Source organism: Manis pentadactyla, chromosome 9 (genome assembly GCF_030020395.1).
Source record: "Manis pentadactyla isolate mManPen7 chromosome 9, mManPen7.hap1, whole genome shotgun sequence".
In the NCBI taxonomy this organism is placed as follows: Eukaryota; Metazoa; Chordata; class Mammalia; order Pholidota; family Manidae; genus Manis; species Manis pentadactyla.
The window spans coordinates 37349984-37372254 of NC_080027.1; the positions used below are offsets into that span (position 1 = coordinate 37349984).

Genomic DNA, 22271 nt, shown 5'->3' on the forward strand with positions numbered 1-22271 from the left:
CGCCCCGAGAGCCCTGGTCCTACCTTCCAGGATGGGGGTGGCTTCTAGAACCTGCTGCTCGATCCAGGAGTGCTGCCCACTGATGGCAGCCAGGAACTGCAGGATCAACTTCGTGCTCTCTGTCTTCCCTGCCCCAGACTCCCCACTGCAGAACAGTCCCAGGGAGAGGCAGGATCCATCACAGTCTGCGTTGCCCACGCCCCCACAGGGCTTCAGCCCAGGCTGCTTCCTCCACCAGGCCCCCCATCCTTATCTATACAATGGGCTGAGAATATGGGCCTTCCAGGGCTGGGGTGGGGGTGGGGCTAAAGGAGCTCAGTGCTCTGCCACAGCCAAGGGTTACTTTCTTCCCCCTTCATTCAGACACACACACCCCTCCATCCATATTTGCCATAGCACATGGCATGTAGTAGGTGCTTAATAAAAGCCTCTTCCTTTTGTCCTCTGCCCAAGAGAAAACAGGTACCTGAGATTTCAACTGACCATAACTTAACAGGAGCCAGCAGTAAACAAGATTGTCTTCAAAAGCTAACATGAGCTTTGATAGCATTAATAGAGATATAAGGCCAGGGAACAGGGAGGTGATTCTCTACATTATGAGGTATTAGCAGGAGCACAAAGCTAAAGCTCTAGGGGCTCAGCCTGGAGCCCCAAGCCGGTGCTGGGCTGCCCACCTGATGATGCAGCACTGGTTACGGCTGTTGCGTTTCATGTTGAAGTAGCAGTTGTCAGCAATGGCAAAGATGTGGGGGGGCATCTCCCCGATCTTCTTGTTGGTATACTGGCGGATGTGCTCGGGCGAGTAGATGGAGAGCAACTGGTAGGGATTCACAGCCACCAGGATAGAGCCCGTGTAGGTCTGTAGGCAAAAAAGGATGAGGAGCTCACTGCTTCCCACGTGGGAAGCTCTGACTCTAGAAAGCTATCAGGCTCTGCTCTGCGCCATCCTTCTGGAAGGCAGAGCACTGGCTTCAGATCACACACGCCTGAGGTCCGCTCCCGCCTGCCTCTGAGCTGGGGGCTGGGCCTTCAGACTAGCATTGGGTCTGGGTCTGGCTCAGTGATGCTTTGTGACGAGAGGAAGGAAGGAAGGAGAGAGGGAGGGAGGACCCCTTATCTTTATCTGTGAAATGGGCATAAACTAACTGCTTGTGAAGATTAAAGGAGATATGCTTTAAAATTCATAGCATATTATAGAGACTCCTCAAATGTGGGCTCCCAAACTTCTGGGGCAACATTCATAAACTGGACCATTCCAGGGTGGAGCTGGATTGGTGAGGGGGCTGGGCGGGCCCCAGTCTCTGTCCCAGGGCAGGGGGGCCCCTGTGCTCTGGGGGACAGAGCACCTCCAGCCATACTGGCCACCAGCTGTGCAAGGGCTGGACACACCTGAGTGCAGCTCATTGGGAGCGTTCTCTTCTGGGGCTTCTCTGTTGGTACACAGATTGGCCACCTGTGCACAAGGTTTCCTGCAGTGGGCTCAGAGCCCTGCCACAAGGGACATCCTGGCCTAGTCCTCCTACCTCAAGGGAGAATGAGGCACACAGAGGTTGCTGCCCCCTCCTCCTGCCCTTCACCACCCTAGCTGGAAAAGGTCAGGCCCAGCCTGTAATTGATGATGGATGTATTGACATCTGGGCCTGGAAAGGCTGAACGAAAAATGTGACCACACAGGGGAGGTGACTGTCCCATTCATCCTCGCCTGCCCAGGCTTACTTAGTGCATCACACCAGAGCCACAGCCACGCCCAGCAGCCTCAGCCCAAGGTGGCCATGCAGAGAAAGTGCTGCAAGCATCAGTCCAAGTGCCAGGGGAAATGCTTGCTCTGGCCAGGCGTGGCCATGCGAAGCAGCCCTGGGCTGGGCACCCAGACCCAGGCTCTGGGTCTGACTCTGCCCCCTGGGGACCAGAGGACTTGGCCAGACACTGCCCTTATTTGGGCCCTGGAGGATTCTCCTCTGCCACCCAGGTTCTTACCCCAGGCAGCCCGTTCCAGAAGCAGCGAGCCTCCCCGTGCTGACCTGCTGAGCAAGCCAGAGCCCAAGCAGGGAGAGGTGGGGCGGGGGCAGGACAGAGGCTGGAGAGAAGCCACAGGGCCAAGCACATTCAGAGCTGGCCGGCTGTGCCACACTCACCCGCCCTCCACAGCTCGTCTGAGGTTGGAAATTGCAGGGGAGAAAAGGGAGCTCTCAGTGGGGATTGGGAAGGTAAGTTTCCCTACCTTCAACACCCCAACAGGTCAGGGCTGGGCTAACCTCTCAGATCAGAGCCTGCTGAGCCCCAGCCCCAAGACCCCTCAGCCACCGTCCCCTACAGCTCAGTTCTGCCTAGCTGTGGGCACCAGCCAGACTCCAGTCCCTGGGCGGGAGAGTCACCTACAAGGAACATCTTCGGCAAGTTATTTTGCGTCACTAAGCCACAGTTTGCTACCTCCCAGGGCTTCTGTAAGACCAAAGGACATAACCTTTGACAGGTGCCTGGCACAGAGTGGCTCTCCATACTGCCACCTTCCTTTCTCCTTGATACTTTATTAAAAATGTGATGCTCACCCCCCTGGCCCATGATTGCCATGCAGCATGAGGCTGGCTCCATGCAGCCATTCAGGAACCTTCCACCAAAACATGGAGAGGCTGACAGCCACATTTTCCCTCCTCTCCCAGGGAAGGAAAGCCTGGGCTGTGAGAACCCGTGAGGCACAGGGCTTCCTCCACAAGGTGGGGAGCAGGGAGCCAGGGCTTGTAGTGGGAATTAAGCACAGAGGTGTGAAAGGGCATGGCATTTGGGAGGTCTTCTGGAGAAAGGTCACCCTGGCAGCTGTGGGAGGATCAGTGGGAGTTCTGAGTCTTGGAAGCAGAGACACTATTTCAGACCTAATGAACCAGTCAATGGGGGCTGTTCAGTGCCAGACAGAGGTGGCCCTGAGAGCAGACTCGGCAAGCAGGCTCAGGGCAGGGGCAGTGCCAGAGCGGGCAAAGGGTGCACTGAGACCCTGCAGGAAGCCCCTGGAGCTGGCCTGGAGCCCTTTTCCCTCCGTGGCTTCCAGGGCCCTGGCCACTCCACCCACAGCCTGGAGGGCCTCCTGAGCACCAGACCCTTCAGCCCCCTGCATCCTGGCATACCCATTTGATGTCACTGGCCTGTTTAGACAGGACCTTGCTCTCCCAACCCTGCTCCTCTTCAGTCTGTCCAGCTTGGTCAACAGCGCCCCCACCATTTGCCCTGGGTGGGGCCTGGGAGGCCCCTGGACACCTCCGTCTCCTTCATTGGCTCTCCCCTCTCCTCTGGCTATGGCTGCCCCCTGGACCGGCCACCCTCCACAGTCAGCCTTTTCAGTTCCACACTGATCCCCTACAGCATATCCTCTACTTTGAGGCATGGTCAGTTTTTTAAAAATCTGACTGATTTGTCCCCCTGCTGAAAACCCTCAGGCAATTTCCTGTGGCCTTAGGACACAGTGTGGCCCTCACCAGCCACATCCCACATCCAGGAGGCTCCCTCCACATTAAACCTTCAGTTAAAAGCACCAACTCTATCTCCTGACCCCACTCTGCTGATTACTACTCATCCTTCGGGTCCAAGCTGAGACAAACCCCCTGCAGGAAGCCGGGTAACCTATTGATCCGTCACAGTCCCCCTTCCTTGGCCCACCTGACTCCTCATAACTCTGGTTCAAGGCCTCTGCTGCCCAGCTTCACCCTCCTTTCTACTCGGGGTCCAGCACCATGCATAACACACAGGGCATGCTCAGCAAATGTCTGCCGTGACCAAAACAATGACCAGATTAACAGGTGGGGGACAAATTCAGTGGGCAGCATTAACTGCCGTCCACAGGAAAAAGACGAGGGGCTGAGGGGCCTGTGGGAACACGGAGGCAGCCCCGCCCACACCGACAGGAAGGATGCTGGCATGTGGCCAGGGGAAAAACACAGGAGAGTGCGGGGAGCAGGGCTGCCACGTGCGTAGGAAAAATAGAAAGTTTTATATATATACATATGTATATATAGTCTTTCTCTTCGAGGGCAGATAAAAATTCGTAGCAGTGGTTCTCTCTGCAGCAGGAGGAAACTTTCCAATTTGTCGCCTATACACACAATCCAAAATCAATAGACACGAGACCTCTTCCTCTGAGGACGAGGAGCACCCCGAGAAGGAAAGCAAGAACACATCAACTGCCAGCAGGACCTCTGACTGGCATGCACTCGGCAGCTCCCTGACTCCTCAGAAGGCCACTGTGAGGTGGTCAGACCCTTTCAAAGATGGGAGAATGGGGTCTGAGGAGCAGAGAGACTTCAAGGTCACCCAGCAGAAAGGCAGGGAGTGGGATGGCACAGGGGCTCTGGTACTGCAGCCCCAGGTCTGGCCTCCCTGCCCGGGCTTCCCCGGATCCCAGGAATGCACCTACTGGCTGAACAGAGGGTTGGGGTAGGGGAGTGAACAAGTGTGGGGCTTGGCCTCTGCTGGCGCTGAGTCCTGGGCCCCTTCGCGCCCACTCAGGCCTCCGCACCTGCCCCTTTCCCGAGGATCTCATTGCTGTTCCCTGAGCCCCTCTCTCCAAGGGTCCATGGTTGGCAGAGGGTTAATGCCCATCTGGCCAGCACAGGCCTCCTGTCTCCAGTAATAAAACCCGTCCTGTGGGACTAAGGGCTAGATAGGGAAGAGATAAGGACTATTCCCAAGCTAAGGGCACAGCACACGTGGTCTCCAGGGGGCCAGGTGGAGATCAGGGCCTCTCTGGGGCCAGAGGCACATCCCAGGAGATGTGGCAGGAATAGGTCTGCCTCCTCCAGGAAGCCCCCACACCGGCTAGCCCTGGGGCCTCTCCCTTAATAAGCCATGGAGACCGAGACACACATACATCTTCCCAGAGTCACAGAGGTGTTCACCCAGGAAGTCTCCCTGTTGTGCCAGAGGGAAGGCTGAGACCAAAGAGGGGGCTGGTCTCCCCAAAAGGCCACAGACCAACACCTAGATGCAGGCCTCTCAGACCAGGCCTCCAGCCTCTATTCAGCATCAGGGAGCCCTGGGATCCCCCACCCCTGCTACTTGTTCACTGCAGAACCAGGGACAGCTCCTGGCCTCTGGGATCCAACACCGAGCAAGGGGTTCCAAGGTGTCCTCTGAGGGCCCTCCCCCCGTTGGGATGCCCAGTGCTGATTTGTGGCCCTGGGGTACTGTCCACCAGGCTCCTGGGGGCAAGCCAGCTGGAGCAGGCAGGCCTGGCGCAGACAGTCAGGGACAGAACATCCACCCAGCCCCAGGCTGTGAGAGGCAGTGGTAATCTGAGGAAATCCTAAATGTGTGGGGCCGAGCCCAGGGTGACCCAAGCCATGAAGTGACCAGGGGTTGCCATGGTCAAGGACAGGTATGGTTTCTGGATAGGGCGATGGCCTGGTTGCTTTTCTAAAGCCCTGCTCTCGTCCCACCTCATCCACCTAATCATAGCTTAGTAGAGTCAGTAAGTCGAGGAAACCTCCTTGATCCTGCAGTTCCTCAGCACAGCCTCCTAGACCGAAGGACACCCAGAATCTTAGGTCCGTGGGCTACCCCAGCTAGGGACCTTCCTGTGCCTGACCATGGGCCCTGAACAAGAAGGCAGCTTAGACACCTCACCTTAACTCTGTCCCGTTCCCCTCCCCCGCCCCATGATCCCCGGTCAGCCCAAGGACAATGTCCCAGCTGACTTTGGTTAGCTGCCAGGAAATCAGTCTTCCCCCCTAAATTTCACAAATAAGATTCACTGTTCACAGACTTTCTGAAACTCTTTCCCTCCCCTCTCCCTTATTAATCCTGTATTTCCCTTTTTTCCTTGATTTAGCCTATCAACTGTCTCCCTCACGTGTGAGGAACAGGTTTGCCTGCAAAATCACTAAGCTGTGTGCAGAATTACCGACTACATGCCTCTGAAGGATCATTAAACATGGTCTGTGGGGACAGCTCCCATCCTGGCAGCTCCTCCCATGAAGGGGCCTCAGCCTCCTCCTGGCAGTAGACTGGGCAGGTCATGGGCTCTGACAGGGGCCACGCTGGGCAGACAGGCAGGTGGGCTCCTTGCTTACCTGCAGACCCAAGTGTCAGGCTCCACCCAGACCTGGGGGAGCAGCCATGTAGAGCCTTGGGACCCTCCTGTGTCCACTTGCAGTCCAGGAAGAGGAGCAAGGAGGGAAACCCCAAGATCTGGGGTGCAGATGTCAGTGGGTGCCCACAGGGTATCTCTGGCCTGGGCTCCGGTTCTAACCCCACCTCACTGGCTGGGTGATGCTGCTCACGTCTAGAGGCGCCAGTCATGCCCTGCCTACCTCTGGGTAAGTCCAAGAGTGAGGGGCCTTTGTCAGTGCTCAGCACTCCCTGCGAAAGCTGCCTGCTGTACCTACACGGTGGACAGATGTCAAGGGCCCGGGCACAGCCTCCCCCTGGGAGCCTGAGGCTGTAGAGGGACCCAGAGCCAGGAGGGTGGCAGACGGCCTCCCCAGCAGCAGAGGGGCTGCAATTCCAGGGTTTATGAGGGGATGAACTTCTGGCCCTAAAAGCAACTTCTGTGATTCCTAGGGACACCCCCCCAGGGTCCCACAGACTCTTCCAGCCCTGTCTCCCTGGGTCCCCTTCACGGCCTGTCAGTCTGAGTGACACTGCCACCTCCTCACCTGGCATGGTCCTGCCTCCAGGCTTCTGTTCACACATGCCCCTTCCTGAACACCATCTCTGCAGGCCACCCTCACCCACTTTCAGGAGCTGGGAGTGAGACCTCACTCCCACAGACCCCAGGGACCTGCTCGGCTCTTCTCGACGCCACTCATCACCCCACACGTCCCTGAGCATGCTCCCCACACCAGCCCGCCCAGGCCTGGGGACCTGCCTCCGGGGGGCTCCATCCTGCTCTCTCCTTGCTGCACATCCTTGGTTTCCTTCCCCCCTGAGCTGCTTGAGGGAGGGACTGGGTCAGAGATGTGCAATGACCCCAGCACACAGCTCTAGGCCTGGTTAAACCTTGTGGAGCCTCTGTGTCCCTGTCTGTAAAGCAGACTATGGGACTCGTGGGCGTGTGGCCCAAAGACCCCCGAGGGTCCCCAAGACCCTTTCGGGAAGTATGCAAGGTCTAGTCTTTTCCACCTCCATATGTGGGAGGCCAGATTCTCTTCATACACTTCAACCAAACCAACATCACAACAGACCGCGCTCGAAGCAGGTATGAGGATCCAGTTGTCTTCCATAGCATTAAAGACATTTGAAAGAACTATAAAATAATGCCACTCTTCTAATTTTACTTTAGCAAATAGAGTTATTTTACAAAAAGATATGTTATCCTATAGTGGATTTTTAGGGATTTTGAAATGAATTAATACATTTTTTTAAAGTTACTCATTTTTGTTTTTGCCTTTTTTTAGACAAGCAAAGAGCAGTTTAATAAACAGAAGTACACACTCAAAGAAGGAGTGGGGGCATGCTCCAGAGACAAGCAGTCAAACATTTGTTTCAATTTCTAACATAGTAGATCTCAATATAACCCACATAAACAAATGCTCTTTGGGGTCCTCAGTAATTTTTAAGAGCATAAATGGTTCAGGCCTCTAAGTGTGAGAATGCCTTGACAAATGATCTGGTGGGTGCTTCTTTTCTGCTGCTCCCTGAGCTGACCTCTTGGGGTCAGCTCAGTCCTGAATGAGACTGCCTTTATTCATCCTCTGAGTTTCAGTGTGGAGGAGTGTGGGGTGTGTGTGTGACTGGTTCTAACATCAAGGTTCTGGGGGGATAAGGAGCCATTCCCTCCTCCATCCCTTCCCTGAGGATACAGATTACCCACCCATCCTCTCTCGACCTTGAGGACAGGCTCCGACTCCACAGCAAACTCAGATTGGGCAGCAGTTCCCTATCTCTGGGCCAAGCACTGAGCCTCTCACCTACCAGCCCAGGCCTCCCAGTGGTTGTGAGGTGTGGGGAGGCACATGAATCTGTGGTATAAACTACCCACATCCCCAACTACAAACCATATGAGCCACGGCCCAAAGAGGATGAGCCAGACCAAGCGGCTGTGGGCAGGGGTGCCTGACAGGTGTTGGGGGGCAGGCAGCACTCACGTAGATGAGGTGGTCCCGGTAGCGGATGAGCAGGTTGCGCAAGATGCCAGCCTCATTGAGATCCCCCAGGCGGATCATGTCCTGCACGCCGTGGACCGACGTGGGGTGCATGGGCTTGATGTGCGTGGCATTCTGTGGGGAGATCCAGTGTTCCTACGGGCAGGCACAGGGCTTGTGTCAGGTCGCTCTCCTGGGGCCCAGGCAGTGTAGGTAGGGCCCGGGAGGGAGGGGCACCTGGGTCTGTGTATGGTAAGTACCTTGTCCTCTCCTGCGGCCAAACGCTATCACTTGCAACAGGTTTGAGTCTGTGAGGACGGTCCTGCCCACTTAGGGGATTCTCTCTGCAGATCTGAGAGGTGGGCAGGGATCTTGGCCCCACCTTGCAAATGTCATAAAGGGGATTAGAGTCCCCCCAGTCACTTTGCAGGACGGAGTGGAAAGGGCAATCAGTGGAGTTAGACATGGCTTCAAATCCTGGCTCTGGTAAACAAGTGCACAAAAGTAATCTCAGTGCCAAGAATAAACCAACAGGCATATGGGATGGAGAATCCCTGAGGGAGCTACTTTAGATAAGATGGCCAGGGACCACCTCTCCAAGGAGGTGACATTTGAGCTGAGACTTGAATGATGAGGAAGAGACGTCCATAAGATGTGGGGAGAAGGGATTCCAGGCTGAGGGAACAGCAAAAGCAAAGCGTCTGAGGCTGGCGAAGGCAGGCAAGAGCAGTGGAGGTGGGAGAAGTGGACCCATTCGGTGTACATCTCACAGGGCTTGCTGGTGAATGTGGAACACGGGTGAACTTTCAATACCTGTGAGCTGAGGCAGACACTGGGGCAGGTTGCCCTCGGGCTCTGCCTACTGTGCCCTGCAATATCTCCTGCTGCCAGGGGGTGGCAGACTGGGCGGCATCTGGCCAATAGCACCGGCTCTTTCAACCAGCCCATGAAGCCCTGGTTTCCTGGGAGTTGGAAGCCTCCCCTCCCCAAGGTGGTCTCCAGCACCTTCTCCTCACAATCCAAGCCTCTCAGGGAAGTGAGTCTAAACTGTGCTCTGGGGTGTGGCTGCAATCTGAGTTGAGCCCCCACAACCCTCTGGGGCCCTCTTCCTGTTCACACATACCAGAACCCTGAGAGCCTCAGGTCCAGGCAGGAGCCTGGCTTATAGGAAGAGAAAGGAGGGCAAGGGGAGCCCCCTGTCACTTCCCAACTGAGACTTGTTGAGGAGGTGTGATGAACATGTCACGTTCTCTCCCACCTGCCTCTTCTCTGGGCCCCCTCTGGGATACCCAGCCCTAACTGCTAGACACAAGCAGAGACCAGGCATCAGCCCCTCATCCTATCCCGATCCAGCTGCTCCCCTACTCCCACCCCTTCAATCTCTTAAAGGGCTGCTGAGTAGGCAATGCCCTCCTTGCCAACCTCATGCCCCTACCCTGATCCAGACCATCATCCCTCACCAGCCCCACTGCCATCCTAACCACCAGCTCTCCCCTCCAACCCCTCAGCCCCCTGGGAGTTTCCTCAGGCACTAGTCTGATGCCATCACTCTGACACTTTGAACCCTTCCCTGACCCCACCTTGCTCTTCAGCCTGGCATTCAAAGGCTGGCATGAGCTGGACGCAGGGAGGCCTTTCAGCCTTTGCTCCAGCTACCCCCAGTATTTCCAAGCCAGGGAAGCTTGGTTTTCCTTTCCCCAGACACCTCTGTGCCCGTGCTCAGGTTGCTCCCTCTGCCTTCTTTCCACTCAGCCCTGGAGGCTCGGCTCAGCTGTCTCCCAGGGATGCAAGGCTTTGCCAACAGTGCTGCCCACTCTCACGAGTTCCACCTGTGCCACCCCCACCGCCACTGCAGGCTGGGCTGGGGCCACCCCTGGGCTCCCATGATGCTGGGCTCTCCCGCTGCAAGGCGGTGGTCACACTGGGTTGCCATAGTTTGAATGCAGTTTTCCCCCTTACCTCCCACTATGCCCCAAGCCTGGGAGCTCATGCAGGCCAGACTCCATGCCTTATACAGGGGCCAGGCACAAATGGCATGGCAGGCAATCTCTGTTGGGACCGCCACCTGGTGACCAGGTCTGACTGAGAAACAGAAGTCCTAGTCATGGAGCGACCCCACAAGTCCCCTATTCCAGGCCCCTCACTTCACATGAGAAAACAGGATCACAGCAGTGTAGCGGCAGGCACAAGTCCTTCAGAGGGGTCAGGGCCAGGGCCAGCCATTGCCCACTAGTCATTTCCCTGGTATTTCACGGCATTTCCTGGGCCAGGAGAATTTCAGTCCAGGTCAGGCCCTCATACAGCACTCGCTGAGGCATGAATGGGCCAGGGAGGGAGACCGAAGAACCTGTCTGCACTTTCCAGTCCTAAGTGGGACATTCCTCTCTCCCATTTTATCCTGTTTCTTTATAAAAGCTGATCCCGTTGGAAAATTCCGTCTGGCTGGTCCCCACTCGCTGACTCCATCCTAGGCTCCTGCATGGGCCATAAGGGAGACGACTCCTGGGCAGGCTGTCTGCCCTCCCCTCTCAACCCCAACCTCCATCATCCCTCCCCCAACAGTTCAGCACAGAGTGCAGAGGGGGCTCAGCCGCTGTGTGACCACGTGGCCCTGTGCATGGCACTGCTTCCCTGAGCCTCCATGACCACATCTACAAATGGAATTAGAATAACAGTCCCTTCTTAGGGATGCTGCGGGGATTCACTGATACACTAAAAGCCAACCTTTGTTTCACTCCTGCCAGGCCTAAAAGCACTGATGCCTGGGACCTGCTCAACAGTGCTGGGTAGTATTACTCTAATGCTTTCTGGGCTTACAAAGAAGCTGTATGTTCTCATTTGTTCCCTGTAACACACAGTAACAGAATTACCAGCCCGTTTTACAGAAAGGAGTCACACTCAAGAGGTAAAGTGGCCCATTCAGTTAAATGGCAGAGCTAAGCCCTCCCCACCCCTTCCCCCTGCATGGAAGGATTTCCAACCAAGGTCAGCACCCCTCAGGCCAATGTCCACAGGCACCTACAGCACAGACTGAAGTGTAAGCAGGGCAGAAACTGCAGCCCGGCCCTGAAGGAACGCCAGAAATGGTTATCATCATTCCCATTTTACAGAGGAGAACACTGCGGGCGGGGTGGGCAATGGAGAACATGGCCAATTCCAGGGGCTGGGGACACATCTGGGAAAGAGCTGGCCTGGCACTGAGCTTGGAGAGACAGGGACCACGTGCTCTGCAGAGGAAGGGAAGGAGGGTGCAGTTCGGGCAAAGGCAGAGTGTCAGGATTCCAGTGAGGCCTGGAACCGGAACCTTCATTCACTCATCCAGCAAGTCTTCACTGAGCACCTCCTCTGGGCAAACGCTTCACTGAGCTCTGGGGAACCCGATGTGATGCACCTGGTCCCTGCCCTCAGGTTGAGGGAGTCTGCAGGAAGTCAGCGGGGTCAAAGATGATGGCCTGGGGATTCGGCTGGGGCGAGGGGGAGGTGGATAGGAATGGGAGTGGGAATGGGGGCCAGAAGGTCCGGACCCAGTGCCAGTGAAGCAAACCAGCCTCCCTAATCTGTCCCCGGCAGTCAGGCACAGCCCTCCCCCACTGCAGCCCCCATTCTCAGAGCTTCAGTGAGAACGTGTAGGAGGGGACCTCTCGGATCTGGTGACACAGTTACGGGACACCATCTGACATGCAACATAAACCTGGTGAAACTCGAGCCTGCAGGCAGCATCCCTGAGCCCCACCCTGGGCTACAGGCTGGTTCATGGGCCTGTGTGGGCTGCCAATGGCTCCTGTGCCATCCCCTCCACCCCCCTCCACCCCCCCACCCATGGCTGCAACCTTATAGAGGTTTCCTAGAAGGTCCTAGAAGTAGAGCCTCTGGAATGACATTGAAGGTGCTCTGGTTCTAAAACCAGGGGACAAAAGCATGATTTGACAGAACCTGAGCCCCAGAGTTGCCACTGAGATACTGGGAGAGAAATCACATGCAGGGGCCAGAGGTCCTGCTCGTAACCCACTTACTGGCTGTCATGAGCCCTGGAGGTCCCCCTCTGTGCCCCAGTTCCCCCTGGGTAACAGCAGCTGCCCTCCCAGCCTTTCACAGGTGCTGTGAGGACCCAAAGACAGACCCTGGCTTGCAGGGCTTTGCAAACCCCATCGGGGTGTGTGTTCCTGAGGGCTGCAGGGACAGCAGCGAGGTCCCTTCCCCCTCCATGTCCAGCACCTGGCCTCCAGGGTCCTAAGCCCTCCCTCCTGCCACAGAGGAGCCTTCTGCTCCAAGTCACGGCCCCCTCTTTTACCCCCACCAGACTAGGAGGCTAAGACAGGGACTCCGTTCTATCTCTGTGTCCCCAGCGCTGGCCATAGCATGAGGCACAACCCAAATTATGGAGCAAGTCAATCTTCCTGGGTCCCTCATGTCCCCGTTAAGCTGCAACCCTGTTGTGTGGGATGCAACTACATCTATGTGACTCCATGCCATGTGCATGTGTGCAACACACATGTTCAGAGGTCCCGGGTTTCCCCCTGGGCCCTCATCCGGACCACCCACCTTCCCCGGGGCAGGGCCCTGACTTCAGAACTTTCCTTCCCTCCCATTCTCATTATTACCAAACGTACACCTCCTGTGTCCCTTTCCTTCAGGGCCATGAGACATAACGGATAAATCTGTGAGACTGATCTCCAGGCAGCACTGAGGGGACAATGAATTCATATGACGCAGGAACTCAACAGAGTGAGACTGTGGGTGTTTTCAGACTAACCTCACTTTGTTGAGGTGTTCTCCACGTGTGACTTCACTTACAGGTCAACAAACCTGTGAAATAATTATTACTATCCCCATTTTATAGAAGAGAAAACTGAGGCTCAGAAGGGAGGGAGACTTGATGAAGGGATTTGAACCCATCTGTCTGACCCCAAGTCCCCCTGCCTGAGAAGCTCCCCCCCAGTGCCACCATCTGCCTCTCACCACATGCACACGTGCCCACAGACACACAGCTCTCATACTAGGCAGGGTGGACTGACATGCTCATAGAAACAGAACAGTCTGAGGCAGGGAGGGCGGGCCTCCCTTGCTGGGATGGTGGGGAAAGCTCCATGAGGGAGGGGGTGTCTGAGAGGCAGCAGTGGGGGCACAGGTACCCCTGTAGGTCACTGCTTGGCCCCTGCCTCAGGTCACCGGTTGGCCTGTGTCCTCCCAGGCAGGGGGGCTGGGGAGGCAGGGGGATACTCACATTGCCTTCATCATCCACCACCTGGATCTGCCCAGAATCGCAGAGCTTCACCACTGCCCCAATGGGCACATCAAACTCCTGCCCAGACCGCAGGTCCATCCAGACGTAGTCCCCCTGTGGGTGGGAGAGAGCCCCAGGCCAGGTGAGCAGGGAGGGGGACTGAGCATCCCTTCCTGGGCCTGGCACAGCCACTGCCAGAGGCTCTCATGCCACCCAGAGCAGGAAGGAAGAGAACACGTACTTGCTGCGAGCCTCTGGTACCAGGCCCTGGGCTGGGTGCTTATGCAATGTCATCGATCCCTCCTCTGCTGCAGCCATTACTGACCCCACTTTACAGATGAGTAAGCTGAGGCTCGGAGAGGGGAAGAGCCAAGAACACACAGCTGGTCAGCTTCAAACCCAGGCCTCCCCGAAGCCTGGCTCTCTCCAAGGCTCTACACACACGAACAGCGGACTCACTGAGGTTTAGGCAGAAACACTGATGAGCCACCCAAACCATTTCCCCTCTGTCCTAAAGGAAGCACCCCCACAGGACACCAAACAGCCTCTGCCACCTCTGGGATTGAATCTTATAGTCACAGGTATGGGTTCCTCACAGTGACACCACTCTGTGCTGGGCCCTGTGATAGGAATTTGGCCACACTGCCTCCTGGCTTGTGGGGAGCGCCCTGGCTTTGAGGGGGAGGGGAGTCATGTTTGTGTCCCCTGCAGCAACTGGCTCCCACCACACATTCAGTAAAGGGCACATGGAAGCCAAGGCTAAACCCAGCATCAGAGAAACAGATTTTCCAGAACAACCACTTTCAGCACCAATGCCTTCAGCAAACACATATTGAGTGCCTACTAAATACAGGCACTGATTGATCTAAATGCTGGGGACCCAGCAGTGACCTTGGAGTCTACATTCTAGTTGGAGACAGAAAATGAACTAACAAGAGCAAACACTTTAACAGGGTCACTTCGGATAGTGGTGACCACCATGAAGGAAATAAGCACCCGACGGAGGAAAATGGGGGAGCCGGGCAACTTCAGACTTAGTAGCCAGGGAAGCCACTCTGTGGAGGAGACCTCTGAGCTGAGACCTGAAGGTGAGAAGCAGCCAGACAGGAAAAGAGCAGGGGTGGGAATCTGGGCAGAGGGAGTGACGCATGCAAAGGCCCTGAGGCAGGAAGGAATGGCACAGAGGCCACTGCGGCAGGATCAGACTGGAGAGGGAGATCTAGAGGCAGGCAAGACCCAGGACATGCAGACTCTCATGGGCTTGGAGATACATTTGGGTTCTATTCTAATCCAGCAAGAGTACTGCCCAGTAGGGTGAGAGAATGTAGACATCCTAATATAAATAGAATTTACTATCAAGTGGCAGTTAAGAGCATAGTAGCTAATTAAATGATTCACTGTTAAAATTAACCCAGTGGAAAAAGCTCTGGGCTAGGAGTCAGGAAACTGGGCTCTAGGATTTGCTTAGTTGTAGACAAGTTGCTGACCAACGTGAGTCTCGGTTTCCCCCAGCCTCAGTGAGGGGTGAGCTCAGTGAGCCCCAAGGCCAACTCATCACTGCTCCAGCCTCCTCCTGCTCCCATCAGAGCCAATTGTTTTTCAGCCACAGCTGCCACTGGACATTTGCTTCATGAGATGTTAGCCTATTTTAGAGACAAGCTAACTCCAAACCCAAGCTTTCTTCCAGAAACAGTAGGAAAAATTGGAAAGCCTCTGGAGGGGAGAAGTCATTTATTATTGAGCATCTACTGTATGCCCTGCTGCCTAGCTGCACCCCATACACTGCTCCACGTAACCCTCACAACTGCTCAGTCCCAAGCGCAGGCTGCCTTCCCGCACTCCTCATCCCTCTAAGGGCCGGCCCACCGGCCACCTGACACACCGCTGTTCAAGCTCTTCTTGTCCACCTGTCCCCACCCCCACCCATCTCTCTACTGGGTGGAGGCCTACCCATCTGCCCAGACCCAGAACAAAATGCAGCTCTTCCTTAGCAGCTCCCCCACTTCGTCCTCCTCCTCCCCATCCCTGAAGAGTTCATTCATTCACTCAGCATGTATTTGTGGAGAGCACATGGCAGGCCCATCCTGCTGCAGACTCTGCAGACAGAGCAGTGAACAGACAGGAAGGACAGAGTGCCTAGAGCCAGGTGAGGTGAGGACGTGGGGGAATGTAGGCAGGCGCCAGGTCACACAGGGCCCCGTGAGCTGTGGCAATGACTGGACTTTCTTCTACATATGACATTTTCAAAATTTCTGTCTGGCTGCTGTGTGGAAAATGGAGGCATCCCTTCAGGCTCCAGGATCCAGGGCTGGATTAGCACCATCTGCGTGTCCATCCCCACTAGCGTGCAGCCCCTGAGGGCAGGGCTGGGTCTGAGCCCTTCGGGCAATTTCCCAGAGCCAGAGTCAAACAAAAAAACAGAGTTTTGTCCCTAGGTAAGAGACAAAAACAAAGAATGAATAAGCCTATGAGTAAGAGAATGCATTATGTGTCTGAGTGTGTAAGAGAGGGTGTGTGACAGAGTGTGAGAAAGAATGAGAATGTGTATGTGTGTGAGAGAGAAAGAGAGACACTGCCAGACTCCAGGAGGCCCAGCTGGAGCAGGACCATCCCCTATGCTAGCTCACCACCCCCCAACAACGGGCCAGGGAGTAATTAGATGCTTCCCTGCAATAAACTATTTCATTGAACCTCATGGCAAGTCTTAGGCAGAGGATTCTATCTACAGTTCATCTCCTCAAAGAGCTCAAGAAACTTGCTTAAGTTCACACAGTTGTTTTGCGGTAAAGCCGGGAATGAAGCCCAAGTGAGACAGGGCAGGGACATGGGACCAGGTCATGCATAAAACCTACTTAGCCTGTGAAAAAGGCCCAGCTTTCTCTTTAACTTAATCTATATGCTGTTTTTCCTTTTCTTCCAGCCCCTTAATCAATTAAGTAACTTTGTAACCAGGACAGGAGATAGACCTCCGAAGTGTAAGTGAACCTATGTGGATAAAGAACACCGAGATCCAGATCAACAGGCACCTAAATAACCCTATTCTTGAGACAAAACTTCAAAGGAATTATGAATCACCTGTATACATCATGCCTCATGCTGACCCTTACCTAAAAGGCCCTATAGCCCCAAACTCTAAACCCTTGAGTGCATCTGCTGAGGTCGCCCACACTCCCTTCTGAGTGTGTACTGTCTTATGTCAAATAAAGTTTATTATTTCATGTACCAATTGCACTTGTCTCTGAACTCTTCTCCACGATAAAGACAAGATTCAACCCACATAGGCGAGGATTCTTGACTCTGACAGAGCAAGAATTCTCGACCAAGTAGGTTGAGTGTAGATAAGGAAGGAATTCATTAAAGCAAGAGTAGAAGTGAATGTCAGCAGGTGTGCAGGCTGCAGAGAGCAGGAAGAGCAGAGCGAGGAAAGGAAAGTCTCCAACCTCCACCTCTGGTGGTCAGTGTCTGTCACTTCGCTATTTCATTCAGCTTTCTAGTCTTAACACAATCCTTGTCTCTCTTATGTTTCATTTCAGACCAATAGGGAAGTAGTTCTCAGAACATAATCGCACTCCATCCAGTGCTCCGCGGCTCCCCCAAATCCTGGGGTGGTAGGGCCTTAGTTACCATGCCATGAAGATTCAAGCAGACACTGGACACCGGATGGGAGTTGCCAAGGGACTTGCCCTACGCCAAGCAGCAGTTAATGAACTTTCCTTTCCTCCCTCTGCTCTTCTGCTCTCTGCAGCCTGCACGCCTGCTGACATTTGCTTCTACTCTTGCTTTAATTAATTCCTTCCTTACCTACACTCAACCTACTTGGTTGAGAATTCTTTCTGTCAGAATAAAAAATCCTCACCTGTGTGGGCTGAGGTTTCACCTAATGTGCAGGGAGAGACCTCCCCAGACGCTGCTGCCTGACCACACAAGCCTGACAAATTCCAAGTCCAGTGCTCTTTCCTGATCTCCCTCCCCTGGTCTAGGCTTGAACCCGGTTCTGTGGACAAAACAGGAAGCACTGCTGGGGCCCTTGGCTGCGATGGTTTAGGGCCAAAAGGCAAGCTGGGAGCTTCAGCGGAAGGCAGGGGGCTCTCCCAGTCATCTGTATCCCCTGACCCAGCACAGAGTCTGGCAAGTGGAAAATGGGTCCCACCCAGGGAAAGAGAATAACCAAAATAAAAGAACTGTGAACAGGAAATGGAGGCTCAGAGAGGCTGAGTGATGAGCTCAGGGCCACACAGCGAACAGATGTGACTAGAACTCTCATAATCAAGGACTGTTACCTGGAAGGTAGTGACTTAACTTTCTTTGCTCTAGGTCTGAACTGGAGGAAAGAGGCTAAAATGGCAGCTAAGAGGCTTCAGGAAAGATTCTGGGACCTGAGAACCTCCTAGGGGAGAATTCCCATGGTTCCAGGCAAAGTCCCTGGGGCATCAGAATGCAGGCGGGTTGTAAGGGTCCTCATTTTACAGATGGGGAAACTGAAGCCCAAAATGAGAAAGGAACTTGGCCATAGTCATTCATGAAATCAGTGACCAACAACCATGGGCGTCTGTGGGGCAGAGCCTGAACTCAAACAGGGTGGGAGAAGAGTCACTGGCTGAGTGAGGGACGGAAGATGCAAAAGAACATGAAACTCGCTTGATGGGGGACGAAGAGGAAGGAGAGGAAAAGGGCCCTGGGCCCCAGGTCTAATCCCACCAGCGCCTCCTGTCGCCATGACCGGACTCCACGCATCCATGACTGCATCCTGCGCCAGTCCTACCCACCCCACTGGGGGGCACCCCATGAGGTACCTCACCTTGAATCAAAAATCCAATTTGTGACACATGCCTCATGTGGCTGTGACTTGGGGCAAGTCCAGGGTCTCTGCTGTCACATGAGTGGTGGGAGCAGAGTCTCCCATCCCCAGACTTCCTAGAATTTCCTAGAATTCATCTAAAAGCTCTCAAGGGAACCCCCAAACCCTGGTGGGACTGCCCCCAAGGAAGCTGGCACACATCCACAGTGAACATGTAGGAGATTTAGGTTTATGTCCCCATTCTGCCACTAAGACTGTGTGTCTGTGAGGAAGCCTCTCTCTGGGCCTCAATATTCAGCCTTAAATTGAGAGTCAAGGCAAGCGCAGATGAGAGACCCAGGCGAATGCACATTGTCCCTGGCGGCCACCCGCTTTCCCTCGCCACAGCCCAGTCTGCGATCCTACTAACCGACCCCCTACCGCCGGGGCAGGGCCTGGGCCGCAGTCCCTGGTCGCGGAATGACGAAGGGTCTGCTTCAGGACATTTTCCTCCCTCACGCATCCTCATACTCACGCTGGGACACTAGTTCAGTAGTCCCACTTTCCCAGGTGAGATGGGTGCGCTGACCGACTTGCCCAGGGCACCTGTGAGCACAGCCGTGTCCAGTTGCTAATATTAGGAAGTAGAGGGGACCCGCGGGCCACTCTTCCTTCGGCCCCTCCACGAATGCAAAAGCCACCTACCCAAGGAGGGGCCGTTCACCCTGGAGGGTTCCGTCTGCGTGCACCCTGGGGCTTTGCGACTCTGCCAGGCGGGGAAACTGAGGCCCGGGGCTGGGGTCCCGGGGTGCGGCCTCCCGCTCCCGGCCCAGGACTCACCGGCATGACCGCGTAGGCCTTCAATGCCTGGTTCAGGCTGCGCACCAGCGCCCACTTGCCGGGCTGCTTGGCGCGCGCCTCGGCGGGGCGGCCAGGGTCCGCGAGGTGGGCGGGGGGCTCCATGGTCTGGAGGGTCCAGCGGCGGCTAGGGCGGCCGCAGGGCTCGGGATCCCTAATTCACCTAATCCCGCGCGCGCCGCCCGCCGGGAACCCTAAACCCGGCCACCTGCCTCGGGCCCATGGCAACGGCGGCTTAGGTGACGCCCGCGGGCGGGAACGTGGAGGGGGCGCCCGCGCCGCTCGGCCCCCTGCCATCACGGCGGGACCCCAACTCCCCGGCGTCTGCCGGGATTCCCGGCCGGCTTCCCGGGGACGGGAGCGCAGCGCGCGCCAACCCGGCAGCCAGGTGCGGCCCCCGCATAAATGAGACCAGCTGCGGGCTGTGGCGCGACACGTGGAGCCCCTCAGTCTACTGCAGTTTTGGAGAAGAGTCAGTATGTTTTCAATGGAGAGAAACATGGGGATGTTATGGAGTAGAACACAAAAAACTTAATGAACTTTTAAGACTAAAGGAAAGGTGATGCAAAGATCTTTCTAGCTCAATGGCTGCTTCTGGGAAGTGATGGCAGATAAAAATCTTGGGGGGTGGATTATGAGGGGAGCTCCCAAAGAGTCGGTCTTGCTCACCCAGCCTCTGAGAGCAGCAGACAGAGGAGGCACTGAGGCCTGGGGGAGAGGGTCCCCTGGTTCCCCAGGACAGCCACACACTCCTAAGACGGCTCAGACCTTATCCCACAGCGGGCATCAGCTGGGCTCCTGTGTGCTGGCAACCACACAGGACTAGGCACCCGCTGGGACCACGCCATGCTGGGTGGTGAGCTGTAGGGGCAGCCATCCCAGCCCGAGAGTATGGAATGGCCAGGCCCTGTGATCCTCCTGCTCCTGCCTTCCCCCCTCTCCCTACTGACTTTTAACTTCCTCTCCTTGTTCCTCCTTTCTTTCTTCAAGGCCTTTTGCTTCCATTTTGGGTTCTTGCAATTGTCTGGAATCCTGGAAGCCCAACTGCTCCCACAATAAATAAGCAAAGCACGCTGGGGAGTAGGGTGAATGGCAAGGAAGGAGACAGAGATGCCTCACATAGAACTCAGAACCGACTGCTGGACCTGGGCGTCTTTCTGCCCCAACCCCCTGTTCCAGCCCCAGGGAGCAGCAGACTAACTGCGGTGATTCCCACCCACTTCCTGTGCCTTCCCTGGGACCCTGCTCTCAGGAGGGCTCCTGCCCCCAGTCAGCCCAGGACAAGTGCTCCTGTTCCTGTCCACCCACTCACGGACATCCCTAGGAACAGAAATCATGTTAGGAGTGACCCCAGGGTGTTGTGATTTTGAAGGCAGACATGAGGGGAAGGGCAGTCCAGAAGAGAGAACAGCAAAGCACAGAGAAGCGAAAGCTGAGAAGGAAGAGATGGTAAAACAGGCCTGATGTATACAGGGAGGTGAGGAGGGAGACCCAGCAAAGAGCTGAGAGCCTGGCCCTGCCTGCCCCAGACCCACTGCTCAACCCCCTACACCCAGGCCACCCCTCAACTGAAGCCTGGGAATAGGCCCCTTCCTGGCAGGTGGCCTGCACACCAAGTCTGAGAGGCAAGTGTGATTCACCTGTGACCCACTCTGGCATCACACCAGGTCTCCCAGAATCAGGGCTCACTGCTGCTCCAGCCTCATTGGCTGCCCTGACCACATAGGATAGGGCCTCCCCATCCTCACCTTTGCTGATGCTGCAGCCTCTGCCAGGAATGCTTCACCCCACTATCCTCTTCCCTGCCACCCACCCACCCACCCCACCCATCCACCACAGTTCCACTGAGCCATTTGCCTCCTGGTCCCTACACCCCCTCCCCACCACCTTCATCTCTGTACCCTCTTGGTGCCTCATACAGACCCATGGTGCTGCCCTCACCCCACCACACCACTATCCATTCCTATTCCGACCATCCATTTTACAGATGGGGAGACTGAGTTTCAGAGGGCATAAAGGGACCCACCCAAGGATACATAGCAAGTTGGGACAAAAAGCTTTCAAGAAATAGAGGCCAACTGTTATCAGTAAGTGATTTCAGGGAAGATGGCAGAGTAGGGAACTCTAAGAACCTATCCCTCTATAGAAACAGCAAAAAATATGGCAAAAACTGTGAGAATCAACTTTACTGGAACTCTAGAAAATATTCAAAGGTTTTCAGTGACCAACTGAACATTTCATGGAGAGAAAGGTAGCTGTACCCAGCAGGAGAGCTTGGTGATGTTTTAACCTACCCGTTCCCCAATCTCCTGCCCTGGTGGTAATTTTGCAGATGGCAGCCTGTGTCCCTGGTGTGGATTCTTGGGGCCAGAGGGAGCAGAACAGACCTTGGTATCAAAATATTATGGTAGCTTTAACTTGTTTGGGGGCTCTCTGAAGGAATAACACAAAGGGCTTGCCTTTACTTCCCCAACTTGGAATGCTCCCACAGCAGAGAAGCAGTTATGAAAAGCATGGCTAAAAACATTTAAGAGCAAATGAACTAGCCACTGCCACCAGGGGAAAAAATAATCTCTGGTAGCAAACAATAATAGCCACTCCACAAAGCCTGGAGGAAAGGCAGGGGAGTGAAATGCTTCAGGGAATAAAGACTTTGAAAAACTCCTGTAAATACGGGGGAATATAGAAGACCACATACATGCCCAGGGTTAGACAAATGCTCAGAAAAAGCCTGAGAAGACCCTGAGCTCTCACCTCCAGCTGATCTTCAAGTTCCATGCAGACATGCAGTGAAGGCTGGGCAGAGCTGTAAATGGCCTGAGCATTGAAGGCATGCCCCCCAAAACCGCCACACACACACTGCTCAGCAGCAAAGGCTGAGAGTTTGTTTTTGGGTGGTGGTTGGTTTTATCCCCTCTTGGTGTTTTAGAGACATCAGTTACCACACACACGGAGAGCACAAAAATAGTTTAGAAAAGTCATTAAACGAAATGACAACTCACAACAAGCAGCAATAACAGGCCCTGTGGAGAGGGGAGAATGTGACTTCCAGAGTTATCACATTTAATATTAAAAATGTCCAGTTTTCAACCAAAAATTATGAGGCATGCAAATAAACAAGGAAGTATAGCTCATTCACAGGAAAAAAGAAATTAATAGAAATGGACCCTGAGGAAGCCCAGATATTGAACTTAACAAAGACTCCAGTCAGCTGTCTTAAATACATTCAAAGAAGAAGGAAACTAGAACAAATCTCACCAGAGAATACTAATAAAGAGACAGAAATTGGGACCAGACAGAAATTCTGGAATTGACAAGTATAATAACTGATATAAAATTTCAC

The 22271-nt window shown here is 54.8% G+C and overlaps 1 protein-coding gene across 1 annotated transcript in view; it reads right to left on the minus strand.

The window, feature by feature from the left end:
• MYO7A (myosin VIIA) overlaps positions 1-22271 on the minus strand; it is a 78150-nt gene that overhangs the window by 49026 nt on the left and 6853 nt on the right. Inside the window, exons 3-6 of the mRNA XM_036895464.2 lie at positions 13294-13407; positions 8073-8225; positions 675-859; positions 24-145 (exon numbers count right to left, since the gene is read on the minus strand). Of these exons, the coding sequence (XP_036751359.2) occupies positions 24-145; positions 675-859; positions 8073-8225; positions 13294-13407 (574 nt within the window). The remainder of the gene's footprint in view (positions 1-23; positions 146-674; positions 860-8072; positions 8226-13293; positions 13408-22271) is intronic.